Source organism: Manis pentadactyla, chromosome 2 (genome assembly GCF_030020395.1).
Source record: "Manis pentadactyla isolate mManPen7 chromosome 2, mManPen7.hap1, whole genome shotgun sequence".
NCBI classification, from domain to species: Eukaryota; Metazoa; Chordata; class Mammalia; order Pholidota; family Manidae; genus Manis; species Manis pentadactyla.
Window position 1 is genome coordinate 3935275 of NC_080020.1, and position 17881 is coordinate 3953155.

General features: G+C 43.7%; 1 protein-coding gene across 4 annotated transcripts in view; it reads left to right on the forward strand.

The window, feature by feature from the left end:
- Positions 1-17881, forward strand: part of DCLK1 (doublecortin like kinase 1) — a 291499-nt gene that overhangs the window by 262807 nt on the left and 10811 nt on the right. For 2 of the 4 annotated variants that reach the window (XM_036904979.2, XM_036904983.2), the window contains 2 exons: positions 5276-5389; positions 10444-10517. In XM_036904979.2, the coding sequence (XP_036760874.1) occupies positions 5276-5389; positions 10444-10517 (188 nt within the window). The remainder of the gene's footprint in view (positions 1-5275; positions 5390-10443; positions 10518-17881) is intronic. The other 2 variants (XM_036904978.2, XM_036904980.2) reach the window with 1 other exon arrangement.

The window sequence follows — 17881 nt, forward strand, 5'->3', positions numbered from 1 at the left end:
ACCAAATACAGAAGCACTCATCTTACTATGCTGGCAGAATTTGTTAGAAATTAAAAGAACCCCCAGTGATGCTGTAATAATAAATAAAACCCCTGTCTGAACTCACCGAATGTAAATGGTGACATGGAGTCCCACTTTCCATTTGAGCATCTTGCCCAAGTAGATGTGGGTTTACTTCACGCTTTTCCCTCAAGGGCAGTGTGAATTGTAGATGTAGGGGATGCGCAGGGCCAAGCTGAAGAGGGCCGAAAGTCCTGGGGTGCCGTGCAGCTGGGCATGGGGGACAAGAGCCGAAGGGCTGTACACCAGGCCACGGGATGGTGCTGCCGGTGAGAGTTCTGTGATGTACCTGGGATTGTTGAAAAGTAAGTCAGAATATTCTAGTAGTGAAACTGCTCAAGATTGCCATGCTTCTCATGCGTTTCCAGATATGACTAATAATAGTGTGTGGTAATGAGCAGAATGAAAATCAGGTTCATGAATCAAAAACACAAGTCCCTGAGGGAGGAGGATTTTCTGAAGCATGCCCCCTGGAATGTTCCCCTGAGGAAAGGGGGAATTCACTCCACCGAGTGACTTGAGTCCCAGCCCCACACCCCTCCCCACAGCTCCCCCCACATCCGCTAGAGAAATGGGGACTAGGAGGCTCTGTCTCCTGCAGACAGCTGTGAGAGTCCATTTTCCATTTTGCCAACTAATTTTGTTCTGTCAGTTGCAATGCTCTGCCACGTGGTGGATGGGAATTTCTAAATCAAAAACCACTAACCTCAAACCACAACCAGCCCGTGTCAAACTTCAGAAACGACTCCTAGAAACTACATACCAAAACGTATGGTAATGGTACTACAACTATTTGTAACATACTGCCAGGCTTGCCACATTTAGAAAATCCATAGCACATTTTTGGCACACAATCTATTCAGAATATTGGCGATAAAGATGTATATATGAAAACGTTATGTTTTTAATGGCCCTATTTATTTTATTGATGCAAGACAGTAAGTTAAGTAGATTTCCATCACCAGTTTATGCTTCAGGTACAAATTAGGTCCCTGTAAAGCCAGTTGTTTATGTCTTTTAATCCAATTATGCTCAAAGCCTTCAAAACTGATATAGAAATTCTGTGGACTCTCACAGTTCTGTGGTGTGTATGTATGTGTGTGTGTGTGTGTGTGTGTGTGTGTGTGTGTGTGTGTGTTTTACCTTCTCCAGCTGAGACACCTTATTTCATTGGGAAAGAATCCTGAAATGTTTTAAGATTTATGAAGTCAAAGCATCCCTGACAACTTGTGAGGGTTGTTACGCCACTCTCATCGCCTGGGCATGACTGATAACCCGAGGGAAGCTGAGACCTGCTCTAGAATCTAAAGCCGGAGAATCCAGGCCTCACCACAGGCCTCACCATCTGAAAGAGTTGCTAGGAGTCTTGACAGGAGATTAGGACCAGGACAGAGCTGGGAAATGATAACCAAGTCCATTGTGAGGGTGGTGAGAAAGCAAACCCTTAGCTCCAAAGCTGGCAGGGAAGAAAGAAGCCAGGCAGAGGGGAATTTCGGGCAGAGATGGCCATGGTGGGGAAGTAAGGAGGCCATAGAGCGCCCAAGGGATGGATCTCCCCAGGTGAGTGAGTTAGGGGCTGCTCCCACGGGCCCTGGACTGTTTGTCTTTTCCGTATGTGCACCCAGGCCGTTCAGCACAGTGCGGGCCCATCACAGGCCCACACGGCCACCCCGTGTCAGCCAGGCCTTCTGGCTCAATCCACGGAGGATTCACGAGCCCTGGCCCTACCAGCTCATGCTGCCGTAGCCCCGCTGAGCGGCCTCCAGGCCCTCATGACATACGAGTTTCCTGCTACACTCCTTGGGGCCTCTGAAGTGCTCAGTATTTCACTTACTGACGTCCACCCAAACGCTTGCCAGACAGTCTCTGTATTTTCAGCCCCTAATTCAATCTCCTTTCCTCCTTACCACTGAGTCCTTCCATGAATCACTCGCATAGCCCTTTTGCAGCCTGTGCCCTGCTGCCGAAGGCCCTTGGTGGCCCGGTGTGGTGTGGGGAGAGAACAGAGTCCCAGACCTGGTTCAGTCCTGACTCAGCCGCTTTCTAGCTGCATGACGTTGAGCAAATGATTTAATCCTTATTAGCCACAGTAGGCTCATCTTCAGAATGGGACTAGTAATGCACATAGTAGTGGATGCTCTGAAGATTGAGGAGATCCTGCGTGTGAATCATTAGCACTGAGCCGCCTAACAGCTGACAGCTGTGTCCTCGTCCCCTCCCAGCCTCTCTCTTGGAGCTTTGCTCCCTACACCTCCAAACAGGCCTCCCCCTTTCTCTCCCTGCTGCGTGTTGCCTCAGAGAAAGAGGTAAGCTTCCGCTCCCTGCCCATCCCTGTCCCTTGCACGGAGCATCCCCTTCTCCTGTCTTTTAGTGCCTGTTTTCTACCAGCTTCGGATCCTGAGACTACAAATATGCCCAAGGATTTTTTTGTCCTAAAGAGAGAAACCTTCCTCTGACCTGCTTCCTGGCCATGGTTTTGAAACTCTTGTGTAACGTAAAGCCCAAACAGATTGCATAGCCTGAGGCAGCCAGGTGCTCTGCTAAGAGATGAGCAGAAGGGTCTCTCATCTTGGGGGTGAGGCCCGATGAGGGTCTCTGGATCAGGCCGCCCCCTTTAATTCAGGCAGAGCCCTAAACCGTGGCCGATTCTCGACACTACCATTTGTTAGCCTGGCAGTCAAAGCACATCATTTCATCCCTTGTTGAATGTTTAAAAACTCCCCAAATTCTAACTTAGGTTCCAAGAGCCTGTGGTTTCATCCACCATAAAACAGGTGTTTTTACACACACCACTGAGTTCACCCTCGTGTTGAAAGCTCTGGACCGTGTGGTCCTAATTCTCGGTGATGTGCATCTGACTCGGCCCTCGCTGGTGCAGTCGGCAGCTGCGCACCGTCCTCAGAAACGCCCTCCACACTTGCTGCTGTAACAGCCCCCTTGCTAGAAAGCCCTGCTTTGGTCCGGAGCTGCAGGCGTCAGTCCCAGGTCTCAGGTATCCGCGCGTGTGATCTTTCACTTTCTCTGCTGTTACTCTCCGTTTAAACTCCTAACTAGCCATCAGTTGGTTCACTCAGTGTTCAGCAAACATGCCTGGAGGCTTCCCACTCACACATCCACACACCAGAACACCACCCTCCCCACTCTCCCCATCAATATGCTCCCCATCATTATGGACCAGGTCGAATCCCATATTCCTCGGCAAGTCTGCGCTGAGTGTTGGCAACTGAAACTATGTCCTCTCCTCTGAGCGCCTTCGGTGTTTCTAGCTGATGCATGAGGCCACTCCGCCTCACGCCAGTGCTTTCTTACAGCGTTGGCCTGTTTTCCTCTACGGCACGGCAGGTGTGCACTCTGTCTCCCAGGGAGCCTGGGAGGGTCTGCTGGGTGGAAGCCATTTCTTCCCCCATCCCTGCCACCCCTCACGCAGGCCAGGACACAGCACGTACTTCTTGTGGCTGTGGTTCTGTTCCGTTCTGAGCATCGGCCCACTCATACCCGAACTGGCTTTCACTTTACTTCTTATTTTTTCCACAACACGGAATTTTTTTTTTTTCCATTTTTGAATTCACTCTCCATCATTGGAAAGCCTCCTTCCTCCAGATTTGGTTTCAGATGTGACTTAATAAGCATAATAATTATTCCCTCTACTAGCCATTAATCAGTCAGTCCAAGGATATCAGAAACTGAATATCCACTCAGGACACCAAGCCAAATGCTTATATTCAAGATCACAGAAAACACAGAAGGCGTGGTCATGAAAGGGCGAGAGTTTCATATACATATAATATAGACACAGAAATTTACATGTAAGTTATATATGTGACTTAGGATGTCTGATACAAAATCACCAAACACTCAAAAGAAGGTAAGGAGTACAAATATATATAATGAAGAAGTGCTAGGAATTTACAGAAGAACCATTGAATTAGATTGTGCTTAATAGGGGGGAAATGTCTGGCAATAGGTGATTTGGAGCCAAGTGTTAAAGAAAAAGAAGGATCACAGGGTGCGTAAGAGGAAGCCCAGGGCTACTTCTGCTCACCGTCATTTCCCCACCACTTACATGAGTGTGAGTCCAGTGTAGACGTGTAGTTAACATTGGCTAAATTAATGAACAGCCAAATGCCGAGAGAAAGAGCCAGTCCCTCTTGGAGAGAAGCAAGCCTGTCATGCTTAGGAAGCAGCACATTTCTTTTCCAGGGTAGAGCCCAGAAATTACGTGCAAAATGACGGAGAGGACGGAGAGAAGGAAAATAATGACAGGCATTGAAATGTTGCCGGGAATTTTGGTTCTAACAGATAGTGACACACACTTGATTATCCGTTCATTCATTTATTCCACAAACCTTTATTAAGCATCCGCTATGTTTCAAAGTGATAGGCTAAGACCTGGAGGATCCACAGTGAATGAAATACAGTCTCTTGTTTTCCAAGATCATGCAGCTGTTTGTTCCTGAACTAGGAAGTGGTGGCGCATACTGACTGACAGTGGGGATTGTTGCTCTGATGGTGTTTAGCCAAGGAGAGCAACCTGCCCCTCATATGGCTCTGGTGGAGAGCAGAGCCTTAGTTACAGTGAGCCTCCATCGTGGGGTATGTCATCATTCCCATTGATTGGAAGGCAGCGAGGAGGATTTAAAACTCAAGGAAGAACTTTCTGCCTGAAAGGTTGTCTGGGATCACAGAACAGCGCATTGAGCAGCTGTGCGACCAACCTGAGTTTATTTACGGGCCCTTGTATGAGCCCGGGTCTGTCAGTTTCCTCGCCTTTGGGTCTGAGTGATGGGTTAAGAGGATAAAGCTCTTGGGTCAAAAAAAAAATGCTTACATTGATTTTTGGTTTTGTTTTTTTTTTTTTGATTGTCCAGATTAACATGCTCTTTGACATGTGTCCCTAAAGCTATGACTGAAATTGATTTTATTAGAAACCAAAAACAGAAAAAAATCATTGTATTTAGGGCCCAAACTCTAAAGGTCAAATGACACAGCCAACTTACCTTTAGCGCAGATGTGGAAATGCCTGAGACCTTGTAATGGTGCTTCCCGCAAGTGTTTAATGAGAAGCCATTGGTCAGTTTATTTCCGAGATCGTGAATTTTAAGATCACTGCCTGTTTGGTTGTGTTACTAGAGGCTCTTGGACTCATTTTACATTTCTCTCAGTTTTTTATTTTTCTCCTCTTTTTCATTTCGTTTCTTTTTTTTTTTTTTTCCAGGATGATGGTCTCCCAGAAAACGAACATCAGCTGTCAGTAGCTGGGAAGATAAAGAAGCATTTCAACACAGGCCCCAAGCCAAATAGCACAGCAGCCGGAGTTTCTGTCATAGCAGTAAGCATCTGAAATATCCACCTATAACTTCTTAAAAGCAATCCACGTAAGAGACAGGCATTACCCAGGAGATTGCATTCGCAGGCAGCAAAATGGGTCATTTCTTTAGACAGCTCGACCATTTAATGCAGCACCAGGGGTTCGGGGCTTATACATATTCTGTGTTTGGCTGACCATTTCCCTGAGGGTCACATCGTTTATCCAACACCTCCGGGGTATCTTGCAATGTATATTAATTTCATGAGTCAGAAAACCTCCCCCTCACTGGACTCCGTACCAATGCCAACTTTTGGGCTCTGAGAAAAAGAGTTCATAGTGTCTGTGTGCCAGGACCTGGGGGGAAAAGGGAAGCTGAGAGGGATGACATTGCAGAGGGAGATGGAACAGTATAGATCTTTGTAAGAGCCCTAAATGGAAGCCAGAAAAGCCTTCGCTGGCAGAAAGCTTACACGGTAAGATTTTCAGTGAAATTGAATTGCTGTGAACACCCAAAGAAATCATGCTGTCTTGCTCCTTAGACATTTCTGTTTTTAAAGTTAAGTCTTTAACATTTACCGTTTTATTGATGTGGCTACACAAGGACTTTTTTTTTTCTTCTGTTCTATACATACAGACATACACTCCATGCAATCTGATAGCTACTCTAGGCAAAGAGTAAATTGGGCAGAGCAATAATGAAACCTCATACTTCCTGGTGTCATATTCTAGAGTAAATGTAGTCAAGTCCCAGATTACTTGGGTTTTTAATAATTTCCTCTTTTATTAGAGTATGTAAATTGTAACAGCATATTCAGTGTGAAATCACTTGAGCTATTTTTCTTTTCTGAACAAAGAACATAGGCACTACAATGTTGAATTTTAAAAAGCATTTGTGTCACTAAGCAGTACCTTATGCTCACGAAGAATACGGAATGCTTAACCACGTCTCTGGTTGTTGTCCTTTTCCTTTTCTTTGTCTTTTTTGGTTGTGCTAGAGCTTCAGAAAAAAAAAAAAAGAAAGATAAATATAAGTGACATATTCAATACAATCCATCCCAGATCTGGGTTCCTAAATATTTGGCATGAGCTTCCGGAATGTGCAGGTGGTACAAACACATGCATACATGTTCTCGTGACTGTTTGCATCCCGTGTTTTTTGATGGAACCCTTTCAGTAGTGAGGTGCATGAGTCTGGGTCACTGGCTCACGAGCACACTGTCCAGGCTAAATAGAATCCAAGACCCTTTTAGATGCCCCTCAGTGCCGTGCTGAGGATTTAAAATTGCGAGTTGTTCTTCTTACCACCTGTCTCTGGTTCTTTGTAAGGAAATCCCATGTAGACGTACATTGTCTATCCCATCTTCATAGATCGTCAGTGTCCTTTGTTATCAGCTAACGTTCAGCCAGTAATTTTGAAAGTAGCGATCTCCTGGTGATTCTCAACTAAACCAGACATTCTCTAGTCTATTTCCATCATTCATTCAAGATACAGGTCTATTCCAGAATGTCTGGCTCCTCAACTTCCTTTTGGAATGGACTGCCAGCACGCTTGTCCGTAAAGGACTGCTCTTCTGCTGCTGCTGAGGGCTTACAGCTGCAAGAGAGGGCGCTTTTCCCACCTCTGTCGTGTTGTTTTTGTTTCTGTTTTTCCTGGTCTTTTATTTTAATTAGTCTTTGCTTAAGTTTGCCTTCGCTGCTCCATGATCGTTTGTTCACAGTATTTGGGGTGTCTTATAATGACCAAGGGCAGGAACGTCAGGGCAATTTTCCAATGGATACACCACACAGATTTAGGGAGAAACCCTACTTTAACCAAACCTGGATAAATTCTGAACCTGAATCTATATGAATTTATTAAAACTTCATCTAAGTGGATCTCAAAAATCTCCAGTTACTATTTGAAGATCAAATGTCCACTGATTTCTTTTTTCTAAATACCATGATTGGACCCATTTTGAATGCAATTTAGTATCAGTTGCTCCGTTGATCAGTAACATATTTCCTTGGAAACTGTACCAACTGATAATACAAATTATAAAATGGGCTGTCATGCTGACTGCAATAATGTAATAAGTTGTATGCTTCCTTAATTACTATGAAGTGTTTACAAAAAAGTAATTATAGGCTTAACTCAAACTCAAAAACTTGACTTTTTGGAGAAATATCTGAAGCACAGAAGAAATTGCCACTGTAAATTTCAGGGCTCGTTTTGGAAGAAATTGGCTGTCCATGACATGCATTTATGCACCTGCTGCAGAACGCTTTTCCCTCAAAAATGCCCATACCCTCCCATAAGGACCTGGGAAAGGTCACCAGTCACAGGGCAGGGCTAGGAAAAGCGTTGGTTATTAACTTTCAGACTAACATTGGATAAGTCAATTTACACTCCATAACAATTTCCCCATTCTTAAAGTGCAAAAACTAAATCTCAGGGGACTGTCACAAGGAAAAGGAGCTCTGGGGTGAGACAGTATTCCAACTCAGGGTGTAACTGTAAAGGGATGCTGCCTGCCGGCAGGCAGACTATAAGTGGTAGGTAGAAGGAACTTCCTTTATAAATGGTGCACCCTATAGAGACCATTTGACAATTTAATCATGCAACAATATAATTATTAATTCACCCATGTGACAAAATTCCTATCAGTATAAATATATATTTTTATACATAAATATAAAAAATTCCTATAATACTCTAAAGACTTCTATTTGATAGATAATAGTAAAACTGATTTCAGCATAAATTCCATTCAGACAGAAGCTTTTCCCCATGGGCATGAATGCTTTACCCAAAGGCTATAAAATAATGTATTTTATTTTAAACTGCCTCTATAGGAATGAATTTTTGGAAATTACATACACCCTTTCACATGGAAAAAAAATACTATTTATGATGTAGTATCAATCAGCTTATTTTTACAGGAGCACAACAATTAAATCACTAGTCTTTAACTGGTGCCTCTTTCCTTAGTTTCTAACTAGCTACCTGCTAGAGATCAACAGTGCTTGTAGAGGAATTGATGACACTCTTTCTTTGTTAGAGTGACAGGAAAGAAGAGCAACCTGTCGTAACAAACAGACGCTAGTCACGGGTGTGATTCATGACATGGGCCTAGCTTAACATGCACTCGTGGTTCTGCACCTGAGTGGGTTTTGTTTGTGTTACCGTCTTTTTATTCTCTGCTTCCACTTTCTACATTATTAAGACCAAAGGAAGGACATATGATAACTTTATATGAAGGTTGCAAGAGGTCCTCGAGTTGGCTAGGAGAGTCATCACCAGCGGGAGGCTCGCAGAGATCATACAGCCCTTCTACAAGGAGGACAAGCATTCTGACGTGTAGGTCAGGCAATGTGTACGTGGACCCCATTGCTGTCGTTAGAACGGCTGCTTCCTGCCTCTCAGGCTCCATTGTCCCTCTACTACTCTTTCCAGTAGTTGGGGGATTAAACACACACACACACACACACACAACCAGAACAGAGAAGGGGAAACAAAAGGTTATTAAAATGCAATTTATAGACATGAGATGGAATTAGAGATGACATTTTAACGGTGGACTTCTTGAGAGCTGAGGGAGGGCGGTGAGGCATTATTAGATTTGCTCAGCTTGATGAAGAACCGATGACTAAGATGTCAGTTCCAATTTATTTTTCCTCATTTAATTCTGTTTATTATTTTAACCGATCATTTTCCTAATGCTTTAAAGCTAGACTTTTGCATTTTGCTCATGCAAATAGAGCATTTCAGTCTAATTGAACAAATCCATACTAATCAGTGTGCAAATAATTGTGATGCTAGGAGGCTTAGTTCTGAAGTGAGAGAGACCTTCGCACGGGGCATCCCCATATGCCCTGTCGGGGGACACTTAGCCTGTAGATGGCAATAGAGACCTAGTTACTAAGTAGCCATCTGCATGGACACAAACAAAAGCGCAGACCTTCATCTTCCTAAACAGCAAGTGTACTTGGATGTTTTTTTTTCCCTAAATTAAGTGAAAGCTACATTCTTTAAAAGATTAAAGAATGTTCTTCTGTGAACACTGGGATAGCCTAGTTTATAATCAGAACACCAAACCACCCTCCAAGCGGTTTTTAGTCTAAATGCCTGGTGCCCTGGCATGTTTTTGAAATGCCTTTGTGAATTTGGAAGTAGAAACTGCCGTAGCATCACACCAGTAGCACATTGGGAAGCAGGATCTCTCTCTAAAGAAAGCGGTGTAAGTTGTATCTTCTCACGGGTAGAACGGGGGGTGAGCATACAGCATGATTGTTGTTCTCAAATCTGGGGACTGACTCTTTCATTTCTAGGTAGCCAAAGGCTAACATCTTATTCCAGGATGAACCACTTGGAGAATTTACCCTGTCTTCTAGTCATCGCACCTTTTGTTAATCATAAGCACATGTTTTGAATATATGTTTTGAATATACAGTGAACACTGTTTTTCATTTTATTTTCCGTATTTCTATAGAGAAAATTTACTGACTGTTTTATACTGTCTCTTTTTAGTTCTAAAATGTAATTAAGACTCACCTTTAAGAGGAGCTCTGCTTTTGAAGATTAATTCTTAAAGAAAGAAATCCAAATTGCTGTGATTAATGAGGGTCCAGAACCAGATTCTTTTCATCTTTTATTTCATATTTACAAAGCCCTCAAATTTAAGCCTCATGGGGTAAGATTGCAGGGTGGGGGGTCCAATCTGCTTTCTCTTAGGTGATTAAAGCTAATTTCAGTACTTTATTTCATTGTAAAGCATATGCCATTCTATGGCACATGAAGAGGTGTTTATATCTTTTGAAATTGAGAGGATATTATTAAATGCACATCAAAAACTTGTTTGACAAATTAGATCTATTCTAACAAATTGGCCTCCAAGGTGTTCATGAGGGATTAGTGTCTTTTCTTGCCTTTTTATTTTCAGTGTGCAGATTTAGAATATTAGCTAGTCACCCTGCAGAAGAGGCATCATGACTATATATATATAAATATACAGTCAGTGAAGAACAGCTTGGTCTGGAGTCTTAATTCTATAGCACAATGTCGATCCACTGAGTTGCCCCCATTTCTCTCTGCTCAGCTGGACCACGGTTTTACCATCAAGAGATCAGGGTCTTTGGACTACTACCAGCAACCAGGAATGTATTGGATAAGGTATGAGATGGTGCAGCGCAACAGTCAGTGTTTCCATGGCAACGTGCTGGCAGTCTCCATTAACCAGTTCCTCCGGTGGATAAACATGCTTTTGATTTGTTATCCAGTCCATATGCTGCTTTATCAGTTTCGTTTTAATCTTGATTGAGATGCCACACCCCCTCATTCCTTTTTTTCACCCATTATTCACACTGACATTTGCCAGCTTTCTCTCCATTGCATCAGTTTTCCTTACAGTTAAAAGGACAGTATATGTAGCGTTAATGCCAAAGCATTTTCCTGATGTTGTTCATTAAAACAGCGATTTCTAGTGCTCTTCTGTCCCTTAACTAATGGAAGAACAGTAGCACCGTAGTATACGTTCTATAGAAGTATATACTGTCATTTTAAAGTCATCAGCCCAACCTTGACCTTATTAGATGGATGAAACAATGCATTTACCCGTTAGCAGTAGAAGCTTCTAGTACAATGAGCTATAGAATGCATTGTGTGTGTGGGTGAGCTTGTGTTTTCAAATTCTCCACCGTTTTGTTTTGTTTTGTTTTCATTTTATTGTTCCCTCTCTTCCCCTGGAAATCCCTTTATGTACTAGCTATTGCATGAATTTATTTCTCAATATTTTGTAACTGTCAGATTACTCAGCTGTCCTATCTGCTCAAGCAAAAGCGACTGTGGGAGGTATCGATTTTTTTTAAACTGGGTTAAGAATTCTGTCCAGTCGTTTTCTAGTCTGTAGTCAACTGCACTGGCATGTCCTTCAAGGGGCATTATTTGTGTCTCTTTAAGTTATCCGCAGGCAGGGTGGTTTTGGCTGATTTGAGAAATTAACTCTGAGAAGTCTTAGGGAACTTTTCTCCCTCATCTTAATGTTTCTGAAATGATCTTCAGGTAATGCTCCACAACATAGTGCTTGCTAAGAAAAATTCTGCTCGTTTGGATCTTTGCTTCCCCCAAATGATGGAGTCTAGTTACAGCAACATAACAGCTGCCTCATGCTGTCTCATAGATCAGACTCCTAAGTTTTACAAAAAAAAGAAAAAATATATATGTATAATACATAATGTTGGCCCTGAATTATTACTCCTATTTTCTTCTCCTATAATTAGACACTAGAAACAAAAGGCTTCGGGAATCAGAAAAGGGAATACTTTGACAAACTATCCAAATACACTAAAATCACGATAATTTCCAAGTCGGTTTAAAGCAAGAAAACATCTAAACGTCAGTAAAATATTTTTAAGTCAGTTTTACCTAGAAGGTTCTTTGCATCTTTTAGACTGTTATGCACGCAGGAGTTGTACCTCAGCCATTTCATTTACCCAAGTAAATTAGCTTTATAGGTATAGAAATAACTTCATTTTATTTTTAAATTCTTTTGGGGGTATAAATTAATCATGATTTACTTTTGGGCAGACGCTTCTCTCTGGCTTTTTGATGTAGAAGATGAACTACCCATCTTTTACTTAATTACCGAAAGATAAAACGTACGCATTCAGAAGAGAGCACGCGTTGTGGGCACATCTCCACAAATGTGCACAAACTCCACCTGCTGCGCAGTAAGCAGCCCCCAGCTCAGGCACAGAACATTTCTAGCCCCTCCAGGGAGGTCCCTTCCCCACCCAGTGCCCTTCCAGGAGGGTCTCACAGGCTCAAGGGTGAACACCGACCCGTGTCTATCTGCATTAATTAGCTTTGCCTGGTTTTGTACTTCATAGAAATTGAATTACCCAGGCTCCGTCCTTTTTTAATTGTATCCCTCCTAACCTCAGGCATATAAGCCAAACATGTATGAGTGAAATTGACATACAGTTAAAAATTGGCATCAAATATATCTGATTACTCTTATTTAGACATATCTGTCTAACAAAAATTACACATGTAAATTGACCTCATTCTAAAAAGAAAACTCTAGAAAAACAGTGGGAGAAAAAAACATTAAGTAAGCACAATAATTAATAAACACAGTCGAGTATAAAAAGGCCATTTGACTAAAATCCTAGTGATGGTTCCCATCAGCAGACAAAATGACACATCTCTGAATAATGGGCAGGAGCAGATGGGAGATAATCTCTTTTTTCTTCCACACATAAACTGCTCTGTTTTCCAGCTGGGGGCAGTAACAACAATGTTTATAGTTAATGCTGTACTAAACAGTGCACCCAGTATGTAAAGCTAAATTGGAGAAATGATACTAAAAACTCATCGGCATATATGCTTAATTAGGAAGTTTTATAACGCCATTTAGCCCCAGAACGAACACGCTCTCCTCGCTGATGGCAAATGCTTGCCTTTTATCTCCACGGAAGTGGGAGCATTTGTCTAACCACAGTGGCAGCCAACTTTAAAACATAAACAATCATTACAGGCAAGCATCCTTGCTCCCAATCGTCGTGTTTGCAAGGGCTGGTGGCTGTTGCCACTACTCCAAGCAGAACACTTGGGAGTCGCGCTTGCTCTGTGTAAAGCAGCTCACATCAGGGCACAGACTGGAAAAAGCATCTCTTCAGGTGCCCAGAATTGGAATGCCCCGCTTAGTAGGCTTTCCGACAATGGCAGAAAAATGGAGGAGGTCCGTTTTTCTCTTTCTCTCCTCCGTTCTCTGCCTCTTAACGGCGCTGCTTCCAAGCTGTAGCCAGGGGAGCAGCACCCTGTGTGCCCCATTTTTCCAGGAGACCTTCCTGCTGTCGCCCAGAGTCTAAGGGGACACTCCCCGGAATGAGCTGCCTGGGCCATTCCACTCCCTGGTGGCCCTGCTGCAGGCCCCTGGAAGCATTTACATCTCGTTACATTTTCCTCTTCTGAAAATGCGTTCTTCTCCAAAGGGGATGTGGTCATGCACATGTAAGCCTTTCTCAAGTGATGCTGTCACTGTGGCAGGCGCTGTGGCCAACACGTGGCAAAGGATTCCTGCACGTTCTGCGTGCAGAACAAAGCCACAGCCAGCACGGGGTGACCCAGTTAGAAAAACAAGTATCAAAAGAAGCCATGAGCTAAAAAGGCCAAGTAAGATAAAATGCAGACATGAGCTAGGACCAAAGGGTGGTTGAGTTCCCAGGCATGATGTGACTAAAATGTGCAGATTGGACTTGAGTACCGCCCTGAAACAGAGTAATGAGGCAGAGCAGAGGCAGCCATGCAGGCTTTGCAAGGCTATTAAATGTTGTCATGCTCCCTTGTTACACGGGATGGGGTCAGTTAAATGCATCTGGCCTGGTGCAGATTTGAAAGACCAGTTCCCTGGAAAGCCAGAGAGGAACCCCAGTGTGACGCCAGAAGGGCTCCGCGGCGAGCTGCTGCAGCCGGGGGCCAAGCGTGCACAGCAAGGTGCGGGTTATTTCACTGCGAGTTACCTTCTCCCCACTCTGCTGATTGGGAATGTGCCGCCAGATCCATGCCACAGCCCTGCCGAAGGCTGACAGCTGCCCCTGGGCCAGTGAGGGACAACCCACCTTACTCCAGCCCAGGCCTGAGACTTCCTCTGTACCAGAAAATTTCACAGAAAGTCAAAGCATAGATTGAAACTTCAAAACCACTCAAACTGCCATCATAGAGAAAAGCCTCTGGCAAGTATGAGGTTTGGCTTTGCAGCCGTACCTTGATGCTAAAAAGTGAATTATTAGGCCTAGAGGCAAAAGGTGGGCCGTGACCTGTGTTCGAGTTCACCAACAGTGCAGAAAGAAGCACAAGAATAGTGAGATGTTGTGTTCTCTCTCCAGCTCTGACAGGTTGCTCACTGTTTGAGAGTTGGCTTCCTTTTATTTTCAGAGGCCCCTCAAGAGAGGAGTCCAATAATTTAACATCCTTGTTATTAGAAATGAGAATTGCATGGCATTCCAAGACTTCCCGATGGGCTTTAATCAAAGCAGGATTTTATGCATTTTCCTGACAATCTTGATGATTCAGTATTGACTGAAAATTCTTTGCTATCATTTATTTTGCCCTTGCTTCAGAATCTCTTTGCCTCTTTTTGATTTAAAAAAAAAACATCTCCGCCCTTTTCTGCGTATTCATTCCTGCTGTAGTTTGAATCCAAATGCCCCACAGTGATGTTCAGTGAAATGACATAGATTTTATCAGGTGTAAGTAGGACAGAGCACGTCATCGAGAACTTACTCATTAGTACTGACACGTTGTTGTTCTGTGAAGAACGAGTGTAAGTACCCATATGCTGCAAACCATTCTCAAGTGCATGTCAAACACATGCCATTTTTAGGAACTAAAAAGTCTTGCAAATTGAGATGAAATGAATTTGGTTAAAGTTTGGCCACACGATGCATGGAGAGTCGGTGGTTTTGGTTTCAGGAAGCCCTGATTTGGGGTCCAACCTGTCCGACTTCTGGAAGTGTGACCTTGGGCAAGTTCCCTGTTCTGGCTCTGATTTTCAAGTTCCCATCTGTAAAAATGAGGACAGTATTATCAGCCTTGCAACACTGTGGTGAGGGTTAAACGAAATGCCCCCACAGGCCCTAGCCAAAGGGAGAAGCTCAGAAAACACTGCTTCCTGGCGCTCTCCTCCCTTCCAGGAGAAAGTCGTCCAGTCCACACTGGAGGCAGATTTGCTGAAGAAAACTGATCTCCCTCCAGACCAAAGCATTTGTTTTTAAAGGAGAACCATGAACTTTTTCTGAGTGACTTGTATGTGACATGATTCATGACCATTTGTGGCATTGAATTTTACTTGGTCTAGAGCCAGAAATCCTGATGAATTAAAAGTTTAAAATGTTATCCTCTAGGGCAGGGACTGGGGAACTACAGGCATTGGGCCGAAAGTAGCCCACTCCCTGGTTTTGTAAATAAAGTTTTATTGGAACACAGCCACACCCGTTCATTCATCAACTGCCTGGGGCCACTTTTGCCCGATGGCAGCAAAGCTGAGTAGTTGGATAAAAGAAGCAAAGGGCCTGAAAAGCCTAGGATATTAACTGTTTGGCCTTCCCAGAAAGTCTTCCAACCTCTAGTCTAGTGGGAAAACGATAGGATTGTTAGAAATTGTATCTCCTCCACCTTGTGGAATGCCTGGCGCATAGTAGGCCCTCAATAAATGCTTGTTACACTAATGAATAAATAATTGAATTCTCCAAAGAAGAGACCTTTAATACAGAGGAACCTTGATTTTGAGGATAAGTGTATTTTTTTTAAGTTTGGGTAAAAATTAAAGTTTAGACAAATCATGTAGGAGATGCTCTGGGGGAGACTCCCATTTCTAGCAACCCAGGAGTAATTCTTTCAGAAAAGTTAAAAAATGGTTTTTGTAATAAAAAGGAGTTACCTTCGAACCTACCTGCTTATTAGCAAATTCCAAATTTTCACAGATTTTCCGAAGATGCTCTGTGCCTGTGGCTGTCCTTTAGTTTACTGGTATGATGAAGGAAAACCAATATAGCAGTTCAGTGGAGCGCCGGCTCTGAGAAGATCAGGGGCTGTAGGGCGGAGGAAGCACGTGAATGTTGTCTTCTAGAAGCCTGAGGTGAGCAAGAGGCTATAAATATAATGCTCAGATGCGAGGCCGTCAGCAGCCCTTTCAGAGCGAGGCGGGTTTGGGATTCTGTTAACCTGCTGGGAGACCTATGTTTAACAAGTGGTGAAGCCCGGGGCATCTCCGCCCAGGGAAACGAGGTGTAACATTTGAGAGACCTGCAACTAGTAAGTGGCTCAGGTGTCTCTGTCCTTCACTCCACGAGGCTTCCTTTTGCCATTTTCATGTTTATCGTCACTTTAGGGAAATGCCATGTCATATATCCAGGTACTGTGCCGTTCCTGGCGAGACCCCAGAAAGATACTTCAAGCAAAACAAAACAAAACCGTATTAAGCATGACAGTAAAGCCAAATAAAACCAAGGGGGTGGAGGTTTCCATCAATTTGTCAATTTGATTTTACCGGCAAGCAAAACTTTTCCAAAGTGGCAAGCAAGTCAAAGGTTGGTCCCTACAGAGTGAAGGTGAGCAAAGGAAAGGGCTCCTGAGATGGATCGCCAGTTTAGTCTCCTAGGTAGTATGAATAATGGATGGGCTAAAAGGCAAAATGTACAATAACGTTCTTTTATTAATGAAATGAAGATGGTTTTGTGATGGCTAGCAAGAAATTAAGAAAAGCCAAAAAAGGAGACGCAGTCAGCATTTGCCTCTGAAAAATGCAGTTACTTAAATCCAATAATCACTGCCAGGACAGAAAAGATTGCCTCACAACTTTAATGATGTGCATCTCTTGCAAGTCCTGTACGAATGCAGAACAGGAATATTTTTGATCCACAGATTGGGAGGCCTATTGTTTGTTAAGAGAAAAATGCAGCCCATTAGAGCAGATTGATGGTGATATTAAACATATTCATAGAGTTTCCTAGGTGTGTGTCTCCTTGGGGATCACCCACTATTACCCATTCAGCCTGTGGACTGGGAAACTGGGGCCCCGTGTAGTTAGGAAACATGTCCCAACTCACATACTCAGCTGAGCTAGGACAGACCGCGGGACCTCCTGGCCTCCCCCGGCCGCTGCCTCCCAGAGGATTAACCTAAAGCGACCAGACAAGACAGCGTTCCGGGGCGGTGGGTGACACTGGCAACCACAACACGAACGCTCCAGCTCCTGTGCTTGATTCACTCCCGACCTTCCTCTGCAGTGCTGTCATCTCCCTTCAGTACTGCAGGGGTATGCCCGATGGGTATATCCTCTGTATTTATGCTGACACCCACACTTAATGTCAGAAGTAACGGTTCCAATCTCTGGGTTCTAGGTGGAGGACAGTGTCATTGCATGGTAACAGGAGAGGCCACCGACCAAGTTCATTAGATGTATCCATCAATGGAATAAGGTTCCTTGCTTTTAGGCAAGCACTGTCTTGTGTTTATGCCTGCCTGGTGTTATGGCAAGCAGCAAAACACAGTGGATATGCATTTCTCTAAGCTTTCCAACTGTTTTGGGTGCAGCCACGTGAGTGGCTGAGGTAATGGAATTATTGCAGATATGCAGTGTTTCCTCTGTATAGGCCAGGTATGTCTCCGTTTTGGGGGTCAGCTATTTCTCGTGTTTACCAGGGTCCCCTGCCCACTGTTACTCAGCTGCAGCCTGGCACACAGGATAGCAGTCCTTACTGGGTACATATTTTAAGTAACCGGAGTAGAGCTTCCTACCTGGTTTCTACTGGTCAACTCTAGAATCTCAAGAGATGTCTTGCTCACTTCTAACCTGTGATAATTGACATCCAGATGTGGCAATGCAGGCTTCAGGTGGTCTTACGAGCGCTCAGTGAAGTGATGGTTTACTGAGAAAACACTTGGGAATCTTACTGCAAGTCCATTCACGTTGGTTCTGGGAAGGCTACAAAGCAGGCGCAAGATAACTAATAAAATCGTAAATTCATTAGGAA